Below are 26,811 nucleotides of genomic sequence, written 5' to 3' on the forward strand. Positions count from 1 at the left end.
ACAACACAGTCCCAACAACAAACCTTAAACACAAAGACACCAAGAGACCAGATGAGAAAATAATTAAAAGACGGATAAAGAAACAAGATTACAGTCTAGAGATAAGATAATCTACAGAGAGTAGTCGATACAACAATAGTTGAATTATGAAAATGATCAAGATAGTAACAGAGCAACACATAACATTACATAAAGCTGTTACAGTTTTCTGTAAACGAGTTGCCGATTTTGACTTTAAAAATGGCAGTGGGGACTAGAGTGGACAGTTTGATTGGTTCCAATCATTGGAGGCAGGGAACTGAAAGGCGGTGCGACCTAATGATGTGTTAGTTAAAGGGATTTGTAGCCAGATGTGACTAGAAGAGCGGGTGCTGTAGGTGACGGAAGGAGGATGAAATAGACATCCCAAATACATCACTAAAGTATAGCATGGGTAATAAAGTCATCTGAATCAGGGGGAGTTTAGCAGATTGGGTGAGAGATGACCGATTATGGTAGAGAAACCCCAATCTGGCCTTGACCTTGGCCTGTAGCTTGGTAATGAGAGTAAGATGGTGTGCTGTCTAGCCAAACTCCCCAAGTATTTCTATGTATTTACTTGCTCTAGTTCCAGATCCTCAACTGTGGTAATTACACCAGGGTGGGAGAGAGTGTTTTTCATACCAAACCACATTAACTTTGTTTTGGAGGTATTAAGGACGAGGTGAAGGTCAGAGGAAGTTTGCTGGATACAATTCTCAGAACCTGTTCCGGGGAGGACCCAACTGAATACAAAATGGTTTTATATTCAGTTTAAGGTTCATAGAAACAGTAACATTCACACAAATAATCCTCCAGGAATGACAATGTCTAACCGGGGTCTATATACAGACGTAAAAATCTTTGAATAAGTCAACCACATCATTAAAAAAGGACACGACATATCAGAGCTTCTTCCTGCTTTGCTGTCGGTGCTCTGATCAGAAGCCTATAATTCCTGCAGCACTAGAAATATGAATGCTTTATGTGCTTTAATGTCGACTGTATGAATGATTAAATGAAACGTGTGTCAAACAGCTGCTTCAGGCTCCAGAGGAGGGGAGGAGTCAGAGTCAGGTGACGTAAACCTCCTCAGAGGTCAGGTTCACATCACTTGCCCGAGTTACTGTTTATCTGAAACAGGAAGCCCAGAGTTTCCCTCATCTCAGGCTTAACAAACTCAGAGTTTTCACTTATCCCTCTTTGTGAAACAGGGGAGTTGATGAGGTGATTGGGATCAGGTGTGGAAAGAGAGCCCAGGTGCCAGAGAGGAGCCGGCCACACCCACTGGCTGAAGCCCATACGAACACACAGAGACGGGAGGGAGGGGAAACAAATGGGACACAGAAAGCCACAACTGAACTGTGAAACAGACTTTATTTGTCTTTAACCGGTCGAGGCAGATGGCCATCCACCCTGAGTCACCGTTCTGCTCTAGGTTTCCTTGCCTCTGCCTCAAGTGTTTGCTCATGGTGGGAATTGAAGGGTCTCTGTTAATTTTATTACAGAGTACAGTCTATACTTGCTCTATATGGAAAATGCAGTAAGACAACTTTTGTTTTGAATTGGTGCTATATAAATACAATTTAAATGAAATTCGGAATCATAACAAGGGCAAGAGGTCAAACTATCATCAATTAAACATTTAGACCGCTTTGGACGGCAGCTGTACTGTACATACTGGATTAGACCAATTACATTCAATTTAATTTGTCCATCCTCTGATTCCTTAAATATGATGTTGGCATGTAAAAAACAGTATCTGACTGAGGACCAGCTTATTTGGCAGAATGTGTATCTCAGAATTTGAAACACACTAAGCACTGAATCAGTAACAGTGAGTTGATTTTGTTGCCATGCTGGGAGAGCAGTTCACACTGCAAACCAGTTAATGATTTTGAAGGCTTTGAGAGTCTTTTGCAGTAGCCAGCTACCTAATAGGCATACATATTTCTACATCAATGTACATGCAGAACAGGTTTTACTATATGATTGTATTATTTTAATTTAAATACATGCAAATATACTTTTTGTTGCCTTTTAGTTTGTGGTTTACCATTTAGGCTACAGTGTGTGCTTCCATGGGAGCTGCCATTGTTTTGTGACGTCATTCAGCTGCTACTTGTCAAGTCGGGGTACATATTTTTTTCTCCGAGTTCACAAGTAGGAAATCCAACTTCAAGTAGCGTCGGCCTTTGTGTTCTGTGTGGCTTGCTGCATGGTCCGTAGTGTCCCAACAACAAACCTTAAACACAAAGACAGAAAGGAGTTTCTCTGTTCATCTCGAATTTTCTTCATCTACTGCCCGTCTTTCTTGTGGGGTCCCCCAAGGGTCCATATTGGGCCCCATGGTTTTTTTTTACTGTACATGTTGCCATTGGGTCCATTTTCAAGAACCACAATATCTCCTTTCATTGCTTTGCAGATGACATTAAAATCTATTTGCCTGTAAAATCCAATGATAAAGCCTCAACTCAGTCCTTGCTCAACTGCCTGAGAGATCTTAAAATATGTTTGAATCAGAACTTTCTCTGTCTGAATGAAAGTAAGACCAAGAATCTAGGTGTGATCTTCAACAGTGCTTTTAAATTTGAAAAACAGGCTAGTTCTGTTGTAAAAGCCAGTTTCTTCCAGCTGAGATTGTTGGCTAAAGTCTAGCCCTACCTACCATGCAAAGACTTTGAAAGAGTCATCCATGCATTTGTAAACTCGACTAGACTACTGTAAATCTTTGTACGTTGGAGTGGATCAGTCAGCTCTCCATTAGTTACAGTTAGTCCAGAATCCTGCAGCTCGACCTCCAAGTGGAACTAAAAAGCATGAGCACATTATCCCAGTTTAAGCCTCGCTCCATTGGCTTCCTGTCCGCTTTATTATTGATTTTTAAGATTTTATTGCTTGTCTTTAAAGACACTCCAGTCAAAGCACTGAGGTCATCCAATCAGATGCTCCTTGATTTCCCCAGATCCAGGTTAAAAACTAAAGGTGACGGTGCCTTCTCAGTAGCTGCTCCTAATCTTTGGAATACTTTACCTGTTGAAATAAGAATTTCCCGGACCGCTGACACTTTCAAATTCTTGTTAAAGACCCATTCATTGGCCTTCAAACACAGATGATTGGTGACATTTGACCTTTTCTACTGTTGTTGTGTATATTTGTTCTGTATTCTGAAACTGGAAAGCACTTTAGTCAACTAGAGTTGTTTTTTAAATGTGCAATATAAATAAACGTGAACTTGAACTTCGGTCAGATCAAGTGTTTGATCCTCAAAATAACTCATCTACACTTTTAGCTGAGGTGAGGTCAGGCAGTCATGTCATGACCACAGAACAGAATAATGCATATTTGTACCTTTCTTACTTCCTTAGTGGAGGAGGTGTAGATTACAGGAACCTTCTGAACGTCATCACGTACTACATTTACTGCAGAATAGGTGCAGAGGACAACGCATCAGACTCGCAGCTTTCAAAGGTAAAGTTTGGTACATTACTTTCTTTATATGTAGAGATGATAAAAACTGCAAACAGTCATGAAGGTGGATGTGCATACTCCATCAGAGCAGGGGCGTCCCTCTCTAACTTCAAGAAGCTCTTGAAAACTCATCTCTTCTGAGAACACTTGTTCTTATAACACCTAACTCCTAGCTCTTACTAGTATTTATTGCTGCTCTTACTAGTATGTATTGTCAGTTGTAGATCTCCTGCTGTATTTGATGCTTTTATGTTGTTTCTCAAATGTAAGTCGCTTTGGATAAAAGAGTCTGCCAAATGAGTAAATGTAAATGCATGAATATATTAAAATTATATACTACAGGTACACTGTGTTTGTGTGAACTTCACCTCACAGCTTTAGTAATGTCACTGAACAATGTTAGGTAGATATTAAAAAACCTGCTCCCTTTTAATAACCTGATCTCTCAAACAGGTTTCACTCTGAAGAATGGACGGTCTCTACATTAACAGCACCTCACAGGACCAAAGCTTTAACCACATCAACATCACCTCCAACATTAACAATGAGCCAGACATCAAATATGTGTTGACATGCGTAATCATTGCTATTGGCCTCCCGTTGATCCTCGTGGCCATCTGTGCTCTTTATTCTATGGTATGTACATTCTGAATGAGTTATTTATTTCCTGTCTGTGTCGTATCTGTCCTACAGTCTGTCTGTCTATAAAGGATCTGGTTTCGGGGCTAGGTGTCAGGGAGCTGGGACAAAGGCTTGTAATTATCTATAAATTTACAGGAATAATTGACTCCATAATTAAAATGTACATGAAGCTGATTGGACCCTAAACACGTGCAGTTTACATGTGTGGCTCCATTCAGCCTTCTCTTAAGCTGTTGAGGTTAATGGAACCATTTAGTAGTGTTGTAGCACTCGAGGCTAGTCTTGAGACCACTTTTTTGATGGTTATGTCTCGGACTCGACCGCATTTGGACTCTGTCTTGAACATGGAGGACTAGGGATTTTACAAGACCAGTCAAGACCATAACTTAGGAAATAATAAGCAATAATGAATTGCTTTTGCATTGTCTGATTTATTTTCTAACATCCCAACTTTGATTGGATATAAAACGTATTGCCAAGATGGCACTGAGTATAGCTGCCTCGGTGTTGGGTGCGCTTTGTTTTGGTTTTGTTTGTTACTTCAGTTTTCGGCTGTTATTCACGGAGCTCTTTCACCAGGGAGGAGCTCATGAACATTAGGGGAACAACTCAGCGGATTTAATTCCCACTTTTCTTGAGTCATCAGTGGAATTATTGGACATTTTGGTGAAGGGCTCGCTCGCTGTCAAGCGCAGCAGGAGAGGGAAAAGAGCCGGGTCGCTTGGGCGTCTTTGCCAGCGGGGACTCCGCACACCGCTACCGGCAATATTTCTCTCCAACGTGTGCTCACTGTGCAACAAACTGGACGAACTTCAGCTTCTGGTGGGGAAAAACAGAGACTTTCATCTTCTGTTCTGTGCTTCACGGAGACGTGGTTGTGGGAGCTGATACCGGACTCCGAACTACCGCGCTGCAGCTGGCAGGCTTCCAACTGTACAGAGCGGACCACGACACAGAACTCTCCGGCAAAACAAAAGGTGGAGGTGTCTGTTTTTATATCAACAATGGCTGGTGTAGCGACGTGACAGTGATTCAGCAGCACTGTTCTCCTGATCTGGAATTTCTTATCATTAACTGTAAACCGTTTTACTCCCCCCGTGAGTTTGCTTCATTCACTCTGGTCGGTGTTTACATTTCGCCGCACGCCAACGTTCAGGACGCACAGCGCATGCTGGCCGACCGGATACTGTGTGTGGAGCAGACAAACCCGGACTCCCTTGTTATTGTTCTCGGCGACTTTAACAGGGGAAATCTCAGCCAAGAATTCCCCAAATACAGACAGTTTATAACGTGTCCAACCAGACAGGGGAACACTTTGGATCACTGCTACACCACAGTTAGCAGTGCCTATCACGCGGTCACACGCGCTCCACTGGGACAATCTGATCACTGCTTACAGGCAAAAACTAAAGCTCTGTAAACCTGTAGTGAGGACATCAAAGAAGTGGACTAGTGAAGCTGTTGAGGACCTCCAGGCATGTTTGGACTGCACTGACTGGGATGTTTTCAAGAATGCTACCAACAATCTGGATGAGTTTACAGAGGCTGTGACGTCCTACATCAGCTTCTGTGAGGACAGCTGCATTCCAACACGGACCAGGGTGAGTTATAACAATGACAAACGCTGGTTCACAGCTAAACTCAGACAGCTGAGGTTGGAAAAAGAGGAGGCATTTAGGAGTGGAGACGGGGCCGGGTGAAGGGCGTTAAACGTGTACAGGTTTAGCAGGGAGGTGTGAGAAGCTAAACGACTCAGAAAGACTAAAGAACCAGTTCTCTGCAAATGACGACAATTCTGTCTGGAGGGGGTTCAGACAGATCACAAACTATAAACCCAAAGCCTCCACTCCATAAACGATTCTCGCCTGGCAAATAATCTGAACCAGTTCTACTGCCGCTTTGAGAGTCAATCAGACACCATCCCCGTGACTTCTCCGCTCAGCTTCAGCCTCAGTCCACCACTTCTTCCCCTCCCTCCTCAGAGCTGGCCAGCTGCACCCCCTCCACCTCTCTCCATCACAGAAAAGGAAGTCAACGGTCTTTTCAGGAGGCAGAAACCCCGCAAAGCAACTGGGACGGACTCTGTCTCCCCATCCACCCTGAAGCACTGTGCTGATCAGCTGTCTCCGGTGTTCAGACATTTTTAACACCTCACTGGAGACATGCCATATGCCAGCCTGCTTCAAAGCCTCCACCATCCCTGTCCCCAAGAAACCAAGGACCACTGGACTAAACGACTACAGACCCGTTGCCCTGACCTCTGTGGTTATGAAGTCCTTTGAATGCCTTGTGTTGTCCCACCTAAAATCCATCACAGACCCACTCCTGGAACCCCTGCAGTTTGCCTACAGAGCCAACAGCAACAACATGGCCCTTCACTACATCCTCCAGCACCTGGACTCTCCAGGAACCTACGCAAGGATCCTGTTTGTAGACTTCAGGTCACCATCATACCGGCCCTGCTGCAGGACAAGCTCTCTCAGCTGAACGTGCCTGACTCCACCTGCAGGTGGATCACTGACTTCCTGACGGACAGGAAGCAGCACGTGAAGCTGGGAAAACATGTCTCTGACTCCAGGACAATCAGCTCCGGTTCCCCTCAAGGCTGCGTTCTTTCCCCCCTGCTCTTCTCCCTGTACACCAACAGCTGCACCTCCAGTTATCAGTCTGTCAAGCTCCTGAAGTTTGCAGATGACACCACCCTCATTGGGCTCATCTCTGGTGGGGATGAGTCCGCCTACAGGTGGGAGATCGACCATCTGGTGACCTGGTGCAGCCAGAACAGTCTGGAGCTCAACGCTCTGAAGACCGTGGTGACAGTCGTGGACTTCAGAAAGAGCACAGCCCCACCCTCCCCCTATGCTATAGTTGCTTGTCAGTTATTTGCCATTGAGATGCACAATTTAGTCAACAGAGGGAAGTAGCTAATGCTGAATGATACGATTGAATAAGCACTTAATATTTTAAATCTGTTTATTTTTTTGTTGAGGAAAAAGGGACTGAAAAAAAGATTTTACTTAATTTAAGTCCCTGGGTTGGACTGGCGACCTGTCCAGGGTGTACCACGCCTTTCGCCCGATGTAAGCTGGGATTGGCTCCAGTTATTTGGTTAATGACTACACACACACTCACACACACTGAGCAAGTGTTCACAACATGTTTCCAACTGCTTGTTGACTTTTACCAATGTTTTCCGGCTGGTGAGAAGTGATCATGTTGCTCCCATCTACGTCATAAACCTTCTCATTGCTGACCTCATCCAGCTCTGCTGCATGATCGTTGACGTGGCAAAACCTGAGGATAAGAAGATATATAACATATTTTCATATATTCACCTCTTTGCTCTGTTTGCCAGTATTGGCTTCATGGTCTGCGTCGCCCTGGAAAGGTATCTATCTGTCTATCCAGTATGTGTGGAGCTCCTTCTGTGTCTGAACATTATATTAGTTTATAACTCTGAAGCTCCTCAAAGACTTTGTGTCCATCTTGTATTACAGGTATTTGGTCATCGCCCACCCGCTGTGGTACCGCTTCAGACGAACCATCAAGTCCTCTGTGGTGATCTGTGTCGCGGTCTGGGTCCTTTCTCTCGTCTGTGCCGTTCCTTACTATTTGTATGATGCTGATGGGGTCATTTACACAGTCTTCGCCGTCCTCTTCCTCCTTCCCTTCCCGCTGTTAATATTCTTCCTGGTTGGGACCCTCAAAGCCCTGTCTGCTTCCATCTCTGTCCCGTCTGATGAAAAACGACGAATTGTGGGAGTTTTGGTTCTGGTGCTGCTTATTTACACCCTGCTGTTCCTGCCCAGAATCATTATGTACCTGGAAGTAGACTATGACGAGAACCTCTTCAACCTGTCGCAAATGTTGCTTAGATTCAGTCCTCTTGCAGACTTGTTCCTGTATGTCTTCATGAGGAAGAGGTTCATAGACAAGCTTTTGGCCTCTGTGTGTTGCTGCAGAATGGACAGCAATGATATCAGCAGTCCATCAGTATGAATGATGACAACATTTCCACAGTCAGCTTCATGTAGGCAGAGAAAGGGGGAGAGAGAGAAAGGGGAGGAAACAGGAAGCCAATAGAAATGATAGATATTCAATTCAATTTTATTTATATAGCGCCAAATCACAACAACAGTTATCTCACAGCGCTTTTCATAAAAGAGCAGGTCTAGACCGTACTCTATGATGCTATTTACAGAAGCCCAACAGTTCCCACCAAGAGCAGCACTAGGCGACAGAGGCAAGGAAAAACTTCCTTTTAAGAGGCAGAAACCTCGAGCAGAACCATGGCTCAGGGTGGGCGGCCATCTGCCTCGACCGGTTGGGGTGAGAGAGAGAGAGAGAGAGAGAGAGAGAGGGCAGCCTACACAATATACACACAGAGGTACAGACAGTAAAGGTGATGTTGCTATAGACTAAATGAAAAATGGTACAGATATTTATAGTAGTGTTAATGGTAACAGTCGTAATGTTAATGATTATAATAACAATAATAACAATAGGACTAGTAACAATAGTCGTTGCAGCAGAGGGTGTCGAGCAGGAACACGGGGGCAGCAGGTGACCCGCAACCACAGATCCAGACTCCACAGCTCCAGAGCCAGAAAACCTGCAGGAAGATATACTACAGTTTATATGAAATTGTACATTTTCTGGAAATCCAATAAAAATCAGTTTGTAGACCAAACTGTGAATGTTTGTCTTTGACCAACTCAGTGAATTAAAAGCTGACAAATGAAGGTTTAACAAAATCTCTGCTGGTTGACAAATCTCTGTTGTCTATATGAACATAAAGCCCAACCTGCTGTTAGCAGGGAGGCATCCTGCACTTTCTGACCAAATGAGGTTTCCTCACAACTCTTAAAGCTTTCAGACTTTTTTAGATAATTTGGGGCAGAAATGATAAAGTGTTCCGCTTTGCAAACTTTAGCCCATTAGTTGAGATCCAACAATAACAAGCATTCATTCTTTCATACATGATAATAGAAAATTAATACAGTCTTGAATGATTTTAACTCCATTCAGAGCTCACATATGTAATTTCATTCTCCCCCTCTCTGTCCATGATGAGACAGGCCAGACTCCGAGATCTGTAACTTATGTTGCTGTTGCTCCCTCACTCCTTTGTTGCATTTTACAGATATGCTGAGAATGCACCATAATTTTCCTTCAAAACTGTATGTGTCATGTGTCACTGCATACAGTCTGGCTTGGGGGGGGGCTGGTTTTCCATCACTGAGCGCAGCCCTGAGAAGTGCAACCAGAATACACCAGACCATTTTCAAATATGTGGGAGTGTAACACTGTTTTCCATATCAGCTGAATATTGAATTTCTTGCTTTAATCAGTGTTAAGTCTTTGTGGTGGTGACTGCACTCTCAATCCAAACACTTATCTGTACTGTATTTTTCAAAGTAAAATAATATTAGTGCAGTAATTCTGAGACAATATTATAGATAATAAAAAATATATATATCCTTCCTAGACTTTTGAGCACTAGGATTAAAACAGCATGATGCAAGTGAGATGTTTTAGTGTTTGGGCTGCAGCTTGGACTGCTGCTATATTTTCTGTGAACCACCAGATGTCACTGTGCCGGCTGAGTTCAGTGCCCAGAAGCTTCAAATCTTTTCCCAGCACAAACCAGAGCAAAACCCAAAAACTGCATGAAGCTCATTTAGAAATGTTATTCTACCTTTATTTAGCTGCTACATTACATTCATTTGGCAGATGGGTTTTTTGTAAAACTTAACAATAAGTGTGTTCAAACCTCAGTAGTTTTACAAAGAGCAATTTTTACTTCTGCACGCTGTTGACATTCACACAGTTACACGCATTCACACATGGAAGCGCCACACTACTGCAGAATGTTTGGACGCAGAGGACAGAAAATCTCACTGTGGCAGAGTGATCTTGTTCAGAGGACGGTATCCAAAGTCCAACTTCTCTTTGGGTTACCTGAGCCCAACTTTGGGGATAACTATTAGGCTTTCATTATCTTTAATTAAGAGCACTGTGTCTCCTCAGATCTACGCCAAAGACTACGCCACTAGAGATATGGATTTAGAATATTTTATTGTATCATACAAATGGAGAAGAGCCGAGATGATGTACCGTAATGGATTAAGGGTCCGGATGGAGGGATGAAGGGACGAGGAAGCAGAGTGAGGGGTCGAGGGATGCCGGGATGAGGAGATAAGGGTGATGAATGAGGGAGTGAAAAGGTGAGGGATAGAGGGTTAAAGGGAGAGATCAGGGTTGTTGATGAATGGATGGATGAAAGAGGACGATGGAAGGTGGCAGGTTAGGCAGGAGGGATCCAGGGGAGTCCAGACTCAGGGCAGGTGAGCCATCTCTTCAGGGAAGCTAGAAAAGACCCTTCTGTGATGTGAGTGTCTTGGAGGGCAAACGTAACTGGCTGGTCTTGGGTTGTACAGAAAGTAGTTTGTGGGGTTTGGGTGTGAGTCTAGTCGAAGGAAGAGGTCGAAGTATTGTTGCACTTTGGGTAGTTTATTAAAGTGTTAGGAGAATGGACGGAAATTCCAGGCAGCACAAAAGCTGAAGGAATCCAGTGGGAACATGGCCTTTTATTGTGGCCAGCCTAAGGCCCACCTGTGCAATACCCATGCAGAATGTTGTTTAGGTAGGTTATTGAAGGTGCAAAGAAATGGTAACATTCACACAAATAATCTCCCAGGAACAACAAATGTCTTTCTATAGACGTAAAAATCTTTGAATAAGTCAACTACATCGTTCACAAAGGACTCAACATGTCAGAGCTTCTTCCTGCTGTGCTGTCAGTGCTCTGATCAGTAGCCTATAATTCCTGTGGCACTAGAAATATGATTGCTTTGTGTGCTTTAATGTCGACTGTATGAATAAGGAAATGAAACCTGTGTTGGACAGCTGCTTCAGGCTCCAGAGGAGGGGAGGAGTCAGAGAGTTTAGCGAAGTAAACCTCTTCAGAGGTCAAGTTCACAACATCACTTGCCCGAGTTACTGTTTATCTGATCTCGGTCTCAGAAACAGGAAGCCCAGAGCTTCCCTCTTAACAAACTCAGACTTTTCACTTATCCCCCTTTCTGAAACAGGGCCCAGAATTACTAGAGCTGAGGACTTGATGAGGTGATTGCAATCAGGTATGGAGGAGAGCCCAGGTGTCAGAGTAGAAAGCCACGCCCACTTGCAGAAGCACATACAAACACATACAGAGAACCACTTGGGAAACAGAAAACCCATAAAGTCACAACGAGTGGCGGGCCTGAGCCACAGTTCTGTGTGAGGTTACCTTGCCTCTGTCACAAAGTGTTTGCTCATGGTGGGAAGTGTTGGGTCTCTGTTAATAACACACAGAGTAGGGTATAGACGATATGAAAAGTGCAATGAGATAACTTTTGTTTGGAATTGGCGCTATACAAATAAAACTGAAGCGAATTTGGAATAACAAAGCAAGAAGTCCAAAACTATCATCAAAATAAAAAATGCAGAGAGCTTTGGACGATAGCTGTAAAGTACATTCTGTCTTAGACAAATCACATTGAATTTAATTTGTTCTCGCATTCCTTAAATTTGATGTTGGCATGAAAAAAAACAGGATTTGACAGTACCAGCTTATTTGTAAGAATGTGATTCACAGATTTTGAAACATTAAAAACCCAAGTAACAGTGAGTGGATTTTACTGCTCGCTGAGAAAGGCATTTAATGGTTTTGAAGACAAGCAGCGTACATCTTCCATTTTAAGCCTACAGGAAGAGTTTGACACTCAAAGCAGCTCATCTAAACTTTCAGCTGAGGTGACGGCAGGCAGCCATGTCATGACCACAGAACAGAATAAAGCATATTTGTGCCTTTCTCACGTCTTTTGAAGAGGAAGTGTAGTCAACAGGAACCTACTTCTTATCGCTTACTATATTTACTGTAGACTGTTAAGATGCAGAGGACACCACATCAGACTTTGCAGTAGGAAACTCATTCAGGTGGGGTCTCAGAGCTTTCAAAGGTAAAGTTTATTATAAAGATTATTTTTTTCTTATGTAGAGATGACAAGAACTGCACACAGTCATGAAGATAGATATGCATGAATATTTATATGAATATATTAAAGTGAACAGACAGCAGTTTGTGATTTGATATGATTGTGGGTAAACTATAAGTACACTGTGTTTGTGTAAACTTCACCTCACAGCTTTAGTGATGTCACTGAACAATGTTAGGTAGATATTAAAAACTTGCTCCCTTTAATAACCTGATCTCTCAAACAGGTTTCACTCTGAAGAATGGACTTTAACCACAGCAACATCACCGCTGAGCTCAATGACTATAACAAACTTAATTTCATCATGAATGTGGTGACATACGTAATCATTGTTATCGGCCTTCCTCTGACCCTCGTGGCCATCTATGCTCTTTATTCTATGGTATGTACATTCTGACTGAGAGTTATTTATTTCCTTTCTGTGTCGTGTTTCTGTCCTACAGTCTGTCTGTCTGTCCGTCAAGGATCTGGTTTGGGGGCTAGGTCCCCTGGGGACTTACAGGAATGGTATACTCCATAGTTAAAATGTACATTTAGTTACAACTTTAGACATACGGCTAACAGTCGTTTCAAGTCAGGGTTGCCACCCGTCCTTTTAAAATACGGAATCGTCCTGTATTTGAGGACTATATAGTGCGTCCCCGAATCAATACAGGACGCAGTTTGTCCCGTATTTCTGAGTTGTCTTTAATGCAGCATAGCATGCAAATAGTATTCTGTGAATACTTCTCCTTTCCTACCTCTGATTGGGCAATATCCGCTGCCATTGTTGGATCGATTAATACCGTCTGGTTCAGGGCCAATCGGAGTCAGGTAAGGACGGGTTTCTTGGCAAGGAGTCAAGTTGAAACAACAGCGGCGACAGCTCCAGAAATCCCCCGCGTCCCCTCTGAAACGGAAGCAGATGCAAAAGTAACGAGAGTGGGAGAAATCAAACAGACTACTTGACGAGTATCGAGTGAAACTGCACAGTTTGTCTGCCAGTGTTGTGTGTGGGGTGGTGATGGCACAATGGACAATAAGACACATGCCTTTGGTGTGAGAGACCCGGGTTCAAATCCATTGTGTCCCTGAGCAAGACACTTATTCCCTAATTGCTCCAAAGGCGTGCGACTGACGTAAATAGCAATTGTAAGTCGCTTTGGATAAAAGCGTCAGCTAAATGCATAAATGTAATGTGTGGTGGACGGTGGCCCGTCAGACATGTGACAGCACGCTGAGGCAGTGTAATGATTTAATAAAACATACATATTTTTTGATAGATCATGATGGATTTCATATGTTGCCTATTTGTTAAGAAATATTGTTACAATGTAAATGAAGCACAGGCCTACATTATGGTATGATTTGTTTTCAACATCAACGTTAATTCAGCTATTTAAAAGACATTTAGTTTATTAAAATATAGTGCCTATGCTAAGAATTTAAATAACTTATGCTTAACCAATCTATAGAATTGACCCTTCGCTAAGCCACACCCCGAATACACAGCTGGCCAATCACAGCGCAGTATAGGTCTCACTCTAACTGAGGTCAGCCACTGTCATGGCTGCGCTCCATTGACTCTGATGCAAAAAGAGTCGTTTTCTAGCTAAGATATGATTAAACGCTGTTCCTGAGAAACTTGTAATAGTTACAGTCGCTACCCAGAGAGGTTGAAAGGAGAAGTACGATTTATTCTCTTTCCAAAACCTAAAACAAATCCAGAAAAATGTCAGCTGTGGATCGTTCCTAAAGTAATGTTAGTTAGCTAACGCTAGCTAACTTCCTACTGAATGTAACATAATAAAGTCCTACTGTTCTGCTTTTTATTGACTGTAATAGTGAACAGAGGCCTACCCAGCCTTACAGGAAGTGTCAATCCTCTTTTGTCCGGAGATGCGTTGGTTCACTTGTACCTTGTGATCGGTAGGCTTTAGCTTCTATCTTTCATTTGTTTCATGTCCGTTTGAGTCAGTTTGACAGCCTGATTATAACCTTCAAATGTATAATGCAACTGCAAAACTGTCTGCTTCGTTCTGAGATCTCTTTTCCCAACAAATCTGACAATATTTCTCTGGGGAGTGTAGTAATAGACTGTGGCAGCGCCGACAATTTGTCAGACTTAGCAACAGTTACAAAAGAGGGCGGGGCTTAATGAAGGGTCAATTGCCTCCTTTTTTTTTTTTTTTTTTTTTAAACCTGTCCTGCCCAGCAGCCTGGTATAGAGTATAATGACCTGGATACCATATTGTGCCAGACAGATTTTACTTTAACAAGAGAGTATTAAAATACTCCTTTGTCTGTTTTATTATTTATTTAATTATGTATTGATTTGTCACCGGGCCGGACAGGGGGGCAGACACGGGGATGGGGGGGCACAAACAGACAGCACAGAGAAAGGACAACACCTGCAAGAGAAGGGGGAAAGGGGGATGGAGGGTGGGGAAAACAGGAAAAAGCTGTGGGAAACACCAATTGCAGAAAGAAACGAAACCTGCAAGAGAACAGAGAGGGGGGCTTGGGGAGGAGAAAAACAACAACAAACAAACACAAACAAAAAAAACAATAAAAATAATAATAATAGTAAAAGACAACCAGCCGAACAGCAGCAATAAACAGCTGACATATTAATGACATATTAAGACAACTAAGAGAACAATGAAAACAAGAAACAGTCACACACACTAAATAAGCAACACAACACAGCCACGAGAGCTGGAATAATAATTAATTTAAATAAGTAACTGAAAGAAAGGCATCAGGAATAATTCTACCAGGGACAACCTAAGTTTGTTTGTGTCTGTGTGTGTCTGTGTGCGTGTGGGTGAATGTGTCTGTATGTGTGTGTATGTACATGTGTGTGCGCATAAGCCTGTTAAAGAATGTAGTTGTTAGTGAGAGTGGGACGCCATGACTGTAACAGGCAGGCAAGAACCCCAGTAGCCAATAGGGGTGGAAGAAAGAAAAAGAATAAATCAAATCAAAAAAAAACAAAGACTCCCAGATGCACCGCGATGCAAACGCAGAAGACCCCGACCCAAATGCCAGTTGACAACGTAATGCCGACGGAACGCAAAAGAGGCAGAGCAGCGCCCGGACCGACCGCGGCGCGGACACAACATAGACCAGTGGCCCCCCCCATCCAGCACCCCACCGCCGCGCAGCAAACAACCACAATGCCCAAATGCCACGCAATCATCAACACCAATGCACAAGTGACGAGCCCAACGCGCACACTGCGCGAGCACGGCGACACCCATGCCCAGCAGCCCCCCGCGAATCCCGCGTGCGAGGTCGGGCAAATGAGAGAGAGCAAACGGAACAACACGACAGCGAAAGCCAGCGGAGAGAAACACCAGCAGCAAGTCCCAGCCCGGCAGCAAACGCGCCGCACAGGTCACCGTGCACCCGCCAATAAAAGTCCACCGTCCCCCCAACCGCCGGAAAAAACTAAGGCCGCTGGCGCCAGCCGACATCCCCCATGCCCAGCGCACCCCCCGGCCGCCATGCAACACCAGCCAAACCAGCAACGAGGCAAAATCAACTAGCTCAGCTGCATGCCACCAACAACCCACCCATCCATCAAGGGCCGAGAACTCCAGGCACAAACCCAGAACAAACCGGAGCACAGCCCTGCCCCGCACCCACACTGCACATCCCGAAAACTAACTATATACCTCAGTATCCAGAGGGGACCAACAGCTGGCCGACAGAGAAATGGGCAAGCACGGATCCGAGGCCAACGAAGCAAAACAGGAACGCAAACAGGTCCCTCCAAGCCAACGAGGAGATGCCTCCCCCGGACTCCAATGCACAAACTAAACGCCCAGCAGCCATCCAGAGACCCTGCCCAGGGAAAAAGTATAATGCATCAAGATGCATCGACAATCGCCCCACAATCCCACCGCAGCCCACCAAACCGCAATTGGATCAACCCGCGCAGAGACCCCCACCCCCAGAAGCCAGGACACCCTGCGACCCCCCAAAGCGCAAAGGACCCCAGACCGCATGTCCAGGGGGAAGCTGTACCCCGCCCCAAGGAAGAACAGCAGAAATCCGTGCCGGGAAGCTCGCTACCGCCAGGGAGCGATAACGCGGGAGAACCAGGCCAACGGTCCCCCAGCCCAGCCAGAGGCATCCCTCCCTACAGTGCAGGCAGTGACAGCAGCCCCCGAGGCCGATCTCATCCCCGGACAGGGGCCCAGCCCCCCCCAGTCAAGCACCCCCAAGGAGGAGCACCAAAACCTACCCCGACAACACCGGTCATGCGCCCCAGAGACTCCCGAATGCCCCCACCGTGAGAGAGCTGGCAGGGGGAAGCAGCGGGAGCCTCACCTCTGCCAAAGAGGGCCCAGACGAGGAGAGGAGACAACGGGGCCCCCAGGCCCAGGGACACACCACCCGCCCAGAAATGAGCAAAGGCCACAAGCCCGAGTCCGCAGAACCCTAGGCCAAGGGCGGGCCCCCACGCCAGGGGAGCCCCGACCCCCCCCAGCCCACCCCAGATCAGGCAAGGCCGTCACCAACCCCACAGCACCCCCAACGCCCGGGGCTCCAGGGGTAGGACACGAGGCCAATGAGAATCTCTCCCACTCCTTCAACCCCTTCAACCCCTCTGCCTGCCTCTGTAAATGTATTGTTTTGTGTTGGATGCATGTCATGGATTGTGAAGTGTTGTATGGTGGAGTAAAGATAAGGTGCGTGGTAACTAAGGTGCAACTAAAATTGGAGGGTAGTTGTGACACAGGCACCCCACAACTGTCAGGTAGTGGAGCCTCCCATCGTGCCCCTCCCACCCCCCAAGCCCTCTGTGTCTAATGTGTAATTAAAATTGAGGGGCAGGCAGTGAGGGAGGAAGAAGTGCGAGGCCGCAATAAAGCAGCCCCACCCCCCAAACGCCCTGCAGGCTGCCCGCCCCCCAGGATCCTAAGGGTGTATGTTGTGAGACATGACCAAAGGGGGAAAGGTGAAGGAGGTCATAGGGAGGCTAGAAGACCAGATTCCTGACTGGCCCCATCATTTATTCAGTCCCGTCCCCCACCCCCCCTAAGCAGGAGGACGCCAGGTCCCTCCAGCCCAGGGCTTATAGCAAGAGCCCCTCTAGCACCGGTAGCACCCCAGAGTCAGTGACAACCCCGCCCATCCCCAGGACGGGCCCAGCCCCCCCAGCGTGCAGACCCGCCCCAGACCCAGAGGCTCCAAAGCCCCGTGCCCCAGACCCCCACACACTCCCTCAATACTATAGAATTAACAATAGGCTGAAAAAATAAATGCACAAATATTTACCGACCAATCATAAAAATGGTGTTGAATTAAATTTAGAAATGTTTGTAGATGGATTATTTGTGTGGTTTTGTTGTTTTGGATGGTATTACTGCAAACAATGACACATATTTTAGCCACAGTCTGTGTTCACACCACCCTTTACAATTAGTCAAGTTTATTAGCAATTTTTTCAGCAAGAACAGGTGCTCTGTGGAGGTCATTAGTAGTGAGCTTTTTCTGTTCATAGTTTTACTGTAGCAGTTTGAAAGACAAACAGCTACTCAGTGCTGCACCAGTAGTACTTCTGACTAGAAATCATTTATAAAAGTAAGTGGGCCTAATATGCTCCAATATTGCATACAAGGCCTACTACTGATCCACTGATGTTCATGGAAAATCCTTTGCGAAAGTATTTTTAATCAAATCGTATCAAAGTATTTGTTTTAGCCTATTTATGGTTAATAAGTTATGGAAATGTTGATTGTAGAAGTTAATAAAATACAGTTCAGATCCTATTTATTTTGTAGCCTCACTGTCACACATTGTTGGCCTATGTTTATTATTGTCGTAGCTGTGGGACCAGCTGTGATAGAGAGAGAGTTCATCTGTTCACACTGATTTCAATAGCAGATAGCTTATCATAATGTAATGTCCATTAGTATTAATCTTAATACTTACCTGAAATAATTTTAAGTTGTGATATACCACCACTGGCACAGTATCGGTCCTGTCGTTGCCTTGGGCTAACGTCCGTTTCGCTAAATTTGGTTCTAGCTAACAGTCATTTTTGAGCAAACATCAAGCTAACATCTATTTTGAACCAAAATTGTTTCGAGCAAACAGCTGTTTCACGCTGAAGTCTTTTCGCTGAGCTGGCTTCAGCAGGGGCTTTGGCACCGGGATGCCCGCTGCCTACTGTCCGTTACACAGAACCGTCTGAAGTCGTCGTCGGAAACAGATATGAAGAATGAGAACTTTGTGCTTTTCCTTGCTCGTGTTTTAATAAAGAATATTCTCCAGTTCAGATATAACTGATGCTAGCAACATACATGCTAACCCCTTTGGTATAGACATTTCGAGTGAAAATTCATCTCAAACAAAGTCTTTCGAACAAGTTGTTCCAAGCTAAAAGTCGCCGTTCAAGCTGAAGTCATTTAGAGCTAAAGCCATCTCGAGCTAAAGTCGTTTCGAAAACAGTCTTTTCAAATGATGTTTGAGTGAAAAAGTGTTTCGAGCCAAGAGTCGTCTTAAACTAAAGTAAATTCAGACTAAATGAGACTTCTGGCACTGGGATGCCAGAACCCTCCACTGCTCACTCCAAGTCATTGCTAATCTGACTATGTCAGAAGGTTGAGCGTACGTCGTTTCAAGTGAATAGTCGTGAACGAGAAGGGGCTTTCGGCACCGGGATGCCAGAGCCCCCTGCTTTACACTTCCAGCCATCGCTGACTGTGTCAGATCGTTAGCATTCTTGTTTCAAGCTATCAGTCACTTCCACACACGTCATCACACACCCAGCTTTAGGGCATGGCAGTACTTCCTCATAGGCCGCCATTGACACAATGAACGCTGACAAATTCTAGCTGCCAGACAAGGTTTCGCAACTGCGGCAGCTTGCTCTTGCTAGCACTCCCAGCAGTCTACTTCCAGCAACCACAACCAGCTGTGGTGGGGCATTAGGCACTGGGATGCCAAAACCCTCCCGCAGCCCACATCCAGCAACCGCTGCAGCTCACTCTATAGGGAAAGATGGTTGGTCCCTGAAACAGCATAGCCCTCTCTTACATTACAGGCCAGCTTGAAGAGCTTCATCCACCATCACAACAAGTACAACGTAACAATCCAACCATTCAATCTCGTCACTACGTCTCATTTCATCAGCTACACCCAATCCATGATGGCTATAAAACGCAATCCATCAAAGTTCCATCCTTTCCAAACTTCTAACCTGTGTGCCCGGCCTCTAACCATTATCAGATAACCTTACTTCTTAGGTCTTCAATGTCAAGAGCCATCTCAAGACCAACTCTGCCTTCTTCTCCCAGCAGACTCACTGTTCGTCTGTATCCGCAACAACAGCATCCTTGAATTGTCTCAAATTTCAGAATCTACGTTCACACTTGATCTCTTTGGTTTCACTTAACTGCTTCTTCCCTTTGCTTTGACCTTTGGCGTCATACCTGCAATTCAGACTCATTTCCCAACAACAACACTGTGTTCTTAAAGCAACCAAATCCAATAAATCAAATCAAATCGTCTTTTTCCAGTCCAATCACCTCTGAACCCTTTCAAGACCCTTGTGAACTACTTGCAACTCTGGGAATCCTAGAGCACAACTTTGTCATATCGAGTCCAGTCCTGTGGCCATTCAATTCTGGTTCCACCACCACTTCTGCCAAGTACTCTTTTGCCAAGCATTTCGCTCATCCATTACCCCGGTCACTCCTTCGGGATCAGAGCTACCATTCCAGCCTCCTGCAACGTCATTCCCAAACACCTGATACATAAATGCACTGCTGGTCTTCCCAAGCATACCATCATCATATTCGCTCAGATCTCATAGATCCCAGATCAGCCAATGCTCTCCCACATAACTGCAAGCTTTTGGGGGGTCTGTCATGCCCGGGTGCTACAGCGGATTTCTCTATCGCAGCTTCTCCACAACGCTTTCGAATGTCTATTCAGCAACAGCAAGCCTCGTACATCTTTCTGGTTCGATCATTAATAAATCATTTAATCGTATCTGGTGATTGTGTGGTCCTTGCTAGTGAAGTTACAACTAAAGACAAATGTAAGAGTAGTTTGTACAGTATTATTTGGGCTCATGGTGTTTTTTTATTAGAAAAACAATCAAGGAAATTGTGAAATTTTGTAAACATTTGTTTTGTATTTTAACAACTTTTTGATGGATTGCCATCGTTCGGTCATAAATGTTAATTTGTCCAGTTATTTGGTTGATGACTGAATTACCCCCCCCCCCACACACACACACACACACCCCGCAAGTGTTTCTGCCGTTTTCCTGATTTTATGAATTGTGCTTTTTATTAATTTAATTTTTACTTGACTCTTAGACAATATTGTCTTTCTTTCTCTCTGCATGAATGGAACAGAGGTTTATAATAACTGTTGTTAAACATAAGCCTATATTTAATGCACCTTTATTATTATGTTTCCCTGCAATCTGACAGGTGGAAAAATTGTGTGACCTCAGTAAATCCAGTAAAAACATAACCTCTGTTAACATGTCTCCTTATTATTTGATCCTCCCTGAAATGCATTTACAATGAGGAGAGAGGCTCACCTTGCAAACACAAACATGAGCCTCAAACTGTGACTCCAGTCTGGTGTGTCTGTTTAATAAATCCAGCTCATGTGTTTGAGCCAGAACGCTTCATAACTGTTGCTGAAAAACTGCTGCAGAAGCTGCAGGAAATCTGGCCCTTAGTCTTGTTACTGCAGTGATTGGCCAGTGTGTCACATCTGAGATTTCTGTTGGATGAAAAAGTCAGAAATGGCTCTGACTGCAGCTGCTGGGCAGAGCAAGATGACAGATTTGGGAGGAGGTGGACTTCACAACATGTTTCCAACTGCTTGTTGACTTTTACCAATGTTTTCCGGCAGGTGAGAAGTGATCATGTTGCTCCCATCTACGTCATCAACCTTCTCATTTCTGACCTCCTTCAGTTCTGCTACATGATCGTTGAGGTGGCACAACCTGAGGATGAGAAGATATCAAACATCTTCTTATATATTTACTTCTCTGCTCTGTTTGCCAGTATTGGCTTCATGGTCTGCATCGCCCTGGAAAGGTATCTGTCTATCCAGTATGTGTGGAGCTCCTTCTGTGTCTGAACATTATATTAGTTTATAACCCTGAAGCTCCTCAAAGACTTTGTGTCCATCTTGTATTACAGGTATTTGGTCATCGCCCACCCACTGTGGTACCGCTTCAGACGAACCATCAAGACCTCTGTGGTGGTCTGTGTCGTGGTCTGGGTCCTTTCTCTTGTCTATGCCGTCCTTTTTTATTTCAAGATTGATTATTGGGTCGTGAAATTTATCTTTGCCATCCACTTCCTCCTTCCCTTCCCACTGTTAATATTCTTCCTGGTTGGGACCCTCAAAGCCCTGTCTGCTTCCACCTCAGTCCCCTCTGATGAAAAACGACTAATTGTGGGAATTTTGGTTCTGGTGCTGTTTATTTACACTCTGCTGTTCCTGCCCAGAATCATTTGGGACCTACAAGTAAACCCTAGTCATACCCTCACCAGCGTGTCTTTCATGTTTCTTAAGTTGAATCCTCTTGCAGACTCAGTCCTGTATGTCTTCATGAGGAAAGGGATCATAGACAAGCTTTTGGCCTCTGTGTGTTGCTGTAGAATGGACAGCAATGATATCAGCAGTCCATCAGTATGAATGATGACAACATTTCCACAGTCAGCTTCATGTAGGCAAACAGGACTACAGACTTTTTTTAGGTAATAATTTGGAGTAAAGTGTAATGTGTAGTCCGCCTACAGATAGTTTATAGAGCATTTGTAACATTCAAACAGCTTATTAATTGAGATTCAACTCCTCCACAAATAAAATTCTGATATTACACCCCTGTGGTGAAAGTTAGTGTATTCACTTTAATTTCAGATAATTGTATAGACCAGGGTTTTTCCAAAGTCTGAGACTGCGGGCCTCCCCTCAGACAAAGTTTGGGAAATGACACCCCCCCACCACATCTTTAGTTTACTTGGTAAGTTTCGCTCAATTCCTGGATGCCTATGGGATCATGATTATATTATTTGATCCCATAGACACTCAACATTTTAGCTAAAATAGCCTAATATTGCTGTTATAACTTCTGACTGCACCAAATAGTTTCAAAAAAGGTCTGTCTAAGGCATTTAGTAGTTTCTTACTCTGATGGGGGGTAAACAGTTCCCAAAAACTACTGTGTCTCTGAACTCCCACATGTAGACTATTGTATGTGATCTCCTTTTGATAACTAATGCAATAAGTAATGTAATATTGTCTCACTTTCATTCACTGAGCCTCCCCCGACATTGTTTGGAGCACCCCTAGGGAGGCATGCCTCACATTTTGAAAACCCCTTGTATAGACTACTATATAGCTTACCACTAGTAGGCTACAATATTAATTCCAGTTATATTTATCTGTTGTTTTCCTTCATTAAAGTATTATTCAAGAAAAATGCTCTATATGGTGGTTAGTCTCTGATTTATTAATGTTAATTAGGGGAGACCGGGTATGGTTGTAACACTTTCTGCTTCAGCAACAACAACTCGCTCAATTTTTTTGCCAGAGTTCTCAAACTTTAACCTGTTGAAAACAGACCCCTTTTTCCAGAAAAAACGGCTAAAATTACATACCCAAAATTAATCAGGAATAACGCAACCATTTCGCCTAGATGCATAATTCTGGTCTCCTTTGAAAAGTCAGAAGCTAAGGAATATGAATCCATTGTGTATTAATATTTATTTTACTTTTACAGACTACATGGAGATGCAATAAAGAAAAAATCTGATATTTTTATCCTCGCCTGGTAAAAAAAGCTATATTTTGATGCAATAAACCATCAAAACCATCCTGAGTTAGCTTTTAATGCAACTGAATATCCATATTTTGGCAATATTTATTGTTTAAATGCTGACTTTTATTGATAGATGTCTTTAAAACACTTTTTCAGTCCATACAACCCATTTCCAAATGACAAAACATTGAAATATTGATAAAAACAGGAGTATTTATCAACATTCCTGTCACTAAAAGCACTCCCATGCTTTACAGGCCTGTAGATTGAGAACGGAACATCCCACAGTGATGGGGGGATATCAATCGATCCGGCCCGAGCAGACCTTTCATTTGATACCCATGTCTATATATCTCTAACGGATCGGCCACAAAATGCCAAAAAACACCGTATGTTCTCAAGCAGCATGTTTCCTCTCTGCAGAAACGATGACAGCAGGCAGGCAGCTTGCAGGTATTGCACAATAATCAAGATGGCGCCCGCTTAGACTCGGAGCAACAACATTGGCGGGTTTTGGAGTTAAAACGGCGAAAAAATAAATTCTCAGTCATTATCATTGCGTCTGCTTTCAGCACCCACATTTGTTCACTACAAATGGCACCAATTCAATCCTCTACAAGAATATTACAGGCCTCCTGAGTAAATGTCAAATACATGGTGTTCCTTTTTTTACAACCTATCCCACTACCAGGGTAGGTTGTAACAGACAAAAGAAGCAAAAAACAGGTATAGTGAAATTCACTAACAAGAACGACGACCATATGGGGTATAAAAGCAGTTATGACTGAGGGGTCGAGGGTAGAGGGATGAAGGGGTCGAGAACAGAACAATGGAAGGGGATAGAAATACCAACGCTTTCACAAAAAGTGACAAAACATAGTTATTTGATGCCAAAGGTACCTTTCAGCACCCAGTGCGTCTCTATGAGACTATTCCGGATGCGTCTCTGAGACACTCTGGGACATCTTGTACAGACCGGAAGTGCTAGCTAACTAGCTATGTTCGTGTTAAAGGTGTTGACAGCCCCCCGAAGCCCCCTACCCTTACCATAACCAAAGTCACTGACTTTATTAGGGCTGACCCCAAATAGTCGAAAATTCGATGCTTCGATGGGCAGAGCCTGATGTGACTGTCAATCTCAGTCGAAGCTTTGCAAACAAACAAGGATCATGCCATTTTGGCAATATGGGGGTGCTCAACGTCTGATTTTGCATAGAACTACCAGTTTTCTCCCAATTACATTACATTAATATACAGCCTATTACAATACACATTTCAATGTTTAATGTTGTAAATAAACATGTAAAAAGAAAAAACAACTTCCAATAAATGTTTTTAAAGTGCCCTAGACTTTATACATGTCAACCGGCTAACCCTACTGCTGTGCACATAAGTAGGGTTGGCCTCCTTTGTGTTGCTGGGACGTAGCAAACGGTGGCACTTCATACGGACACTGAAGGGTACCTTTAGCGTAAAATACTTACGCTTTGTAACGCTGTCTGAAAGTGTCAGTTATGACACATTGAGATGAGAACGTGTTGAAACAGATGGAAGCGGCTGAGGTTATTGTCAATATAGCTAAGGTATGGGAAGACGAGCATTTTGATGGTGTGGTCTGGAAGCCCTTGACTGGAGGCAGAGGAAGCGGCCCCAAATCCAGAGAAATCCTGGATTTGGAAAGGATTTGGTGGAGATGGGTAATGGAAAGAGACCTTTGTTTATGATGATAACAGCAGTGTGGTTGTCTGTGTGTACCAGAATGACTTTTTTGGACCACATATGCTCCCAAAGAATGGTGGCGATGACTACTGGGTACGGTTCATAAAGGGCAGCGTAGGGGGATAGTAAGGACAGTTCTGGCGGCCACTCAGAGGCGAACCATCTGCCTCCGTAGTAGTGGAGAGACCGTATGCTGGAGGTGAGGATAGCGGTATGACTGTGAGAGTGTCGTCCAAAAGATGGATGACCCAGCAGAGTGCTTTGGAAAGCAAGTCAAAGATCTTTGGGCTTCTCTTGCACCGAATATGAGGCGGACTGCAAAGTAGAAAGAAATGTTCCAAGAGACGCCGAAAAAACTCCAGAAGTCGGGATGGATGGGCACGACTGGTAATGTCAGCTTTAGCCAACAAGGCTTTGTGGCGGGCAAGACAGATGAGGTTGATGGCTTGTGAGATGGTTGTGTAATGCATGGAAAAATCTGGACTGGGGAATGAGGCTGTTGATGCTTAGAATGGTGGTGCCATGGGGGGTCGCCAATGAATCTATTTTTGCCTGAGTACTTTCTGGTATGGGGAAGGGGGAAGGGGGGCTGGTGAAAAGCCCATCATGAAACAGTTGGGCAATTCTTTTGCTATGAAGTCTATCCACGGTATTGGACTTGGCGAGGGCGGACTGGAGGTTATGACAAGTGAATGATGAATTGGGAATGACCTCGATGCCTGGATGGAAACCAAAGGCGAAACTGAGGGGAATAGCGATAGAAAAGGAGGAAATGGAGTGAGTCCGGTAGGTGGTACGCTGTGGCTTGTTGTGGCTAAGCCAGAGCAGACAGCAGCGTTGGTTGCTGTGAAAGGGAAAGAAGTAGCTATTTTAGCTGCAGCTGAAGGAAGGGGAGGAGAAAGGATGCTGGGATGGAGGGATGCATGTGTGGGGGTATGGTGTGCAGCCTGCGTAGTGACGTCATCAACGTGCTTGTAACGTTGGGTCTGGAATGCAGAAGTGATGGCTGTACCAGTGTTAAAGGTGGCTGGGCTGAGCCTGGAGAAGCATGGCTTTGTTTGCGTTCTGGTGGAAAGGAATTTGCCTTTCCCGAAGACGGGCGGAGAGATGGTTGTGCCGTGCGAAGGAACCAGATCAGCAACGGCGTCTGTGGCCTCTCTGTGTGCTTGGTGGAGTCAGCCCACGTGGAAGGATGTTACAATGGACGGAGGATATTCAGAAACCACGGACTGGTTGTCGTACAGATCGCAGTCCGAGGGGCTGAGAACAAGCTCGTAATCCATAACAAGGTAATCGAAAGTACTTTTGGGTAGCTTCAGTGTGTGTGTGTGTGTGTGTGTGTGTGTGTGTGTGTGTGTGTGTGTGTGTGTGTGTGTGTGTGTGTGTGTGTGTGTGTGTGTGTGTCAAACGAATGGCGTAAGAACTGAGACAAACAAGAACAAGAGGGGTTAGACGGGCTTATATACACTCACCTAAAGGATTATTAGGAACACCTGTTCAATTTCTCATTAATGCAAATCAACCAATCACATGGCAGTTGCTTCAATGCATTTAGGGGTGTGGTCCTGGTCAAGACAATCTCCTGAACTCCAAACTGAATGTCAGAATGGGAAAGAAAGGTGATTTAAGCAATTTTGAGCGTGGCACGGTTGTTGGTGCCAGACAGGCCGGTCTGAGTATTTCACAATCTGCTCAGTTACTGGGATTTTCACGCACAACCATTTCTAGGGTTTACAAAGAATGGTGTGAAAAGGGAAAAAAAAAATATGCGGCAGTCCTGTGGGCGAAAATGCCTTGTCAGAGGCAGAGGAGAATGGGCCGACTGATTCAAGCTGATAGAAGAGCAACTTTGACTGAAATAACCACTCGTTACAACAGAGGTATGCGGCAAAGCATTTGTGAAGCCACAACACGCACAACCTTGAGCCGGATGGGCTACAACAGCAGAAGACCCCACCGGGTACCACTCATCTCCACTACAAATAGGAAAAAGAGGCTACAATTTGCAAGAGCTCACCAAAATTGGACAGTTGAAGACTGGAAAAATGTTGCCTGGTCTGATGAGTCTCGATTTCTGTTGAGACATTCAGATGGTAGAGTCAGAATTTGGCCTAAACAGAATGAGAACAT

At 44.4% G+C, this 26,811-nt stretch overlaps 2 protein-coding genes across 2 annotated transcripts; both read left to right on the forward strand.

Annotated features, from left to right (window-relative positions):
- The first annotated feature begins 3,957 nt into the window (after nt 1–3,957).
- Nucleotides 3,958–9,296, forward strand: LOC119913455 (G-protein coupled receptor 4-like). Its single transcript, XM_038732884.1, has 4 exons — nt 3,958–4,121; nt 7,328–7,519; nt 7,629–8,120; nt 9,275–9,296. The coding sequence occupies exons 1-4, from the start codon at nt 3,958–3,960 to the stop codon at nt 9,294–9,296; spliced, it is 870 nt and encodes a 289-aa protein (XP_038588812.1).
- A 2,749-nt stretch (nt 9,297–12,045) lies between these two features.
- LOC119911574 (G-protein coupled receptor 4-like) lies at nt 12,046–22,556 on the forward strand. The gene is made up of 4 exons (XM_038730477.1): nt 12,046–12,134; nt 12,397–12,552; nt 21,042–21,229; nt 21,335–22,556. Exons 2-4 carry the CDS (start codon nt 12,412–12,414, stop codon nt 21,834–21,836), a joined length of 831 nt encoding a protein of 276 aa, XP_038586405.1. The 5' UTR covers nt 12,046–12,134; nt 12,397–12,411; the 3' UTR covers nt 21,837–22,556.
- The last annotated feature ends 4,255 nt before the right edge of the window (nt 22,557–26,811 follow it).

Source organism: Micropterus salmoides, unplaced genomic scaffold (genome assembly GCF_014851395.1).
Source record: "Micropterus salmoides isolate LMB-PRFRI ecotype aquatic unplaced genomic scaffold, ASM1485139v1 Ms_hic_scaffold_2, whole genome shotgun sequence".
NCBI lineage: Eukaryota > Metazoa > Chordata > Actinopteri > Centrarchiformes > Centrarchidae > Micropterus > Micropterus salmoides.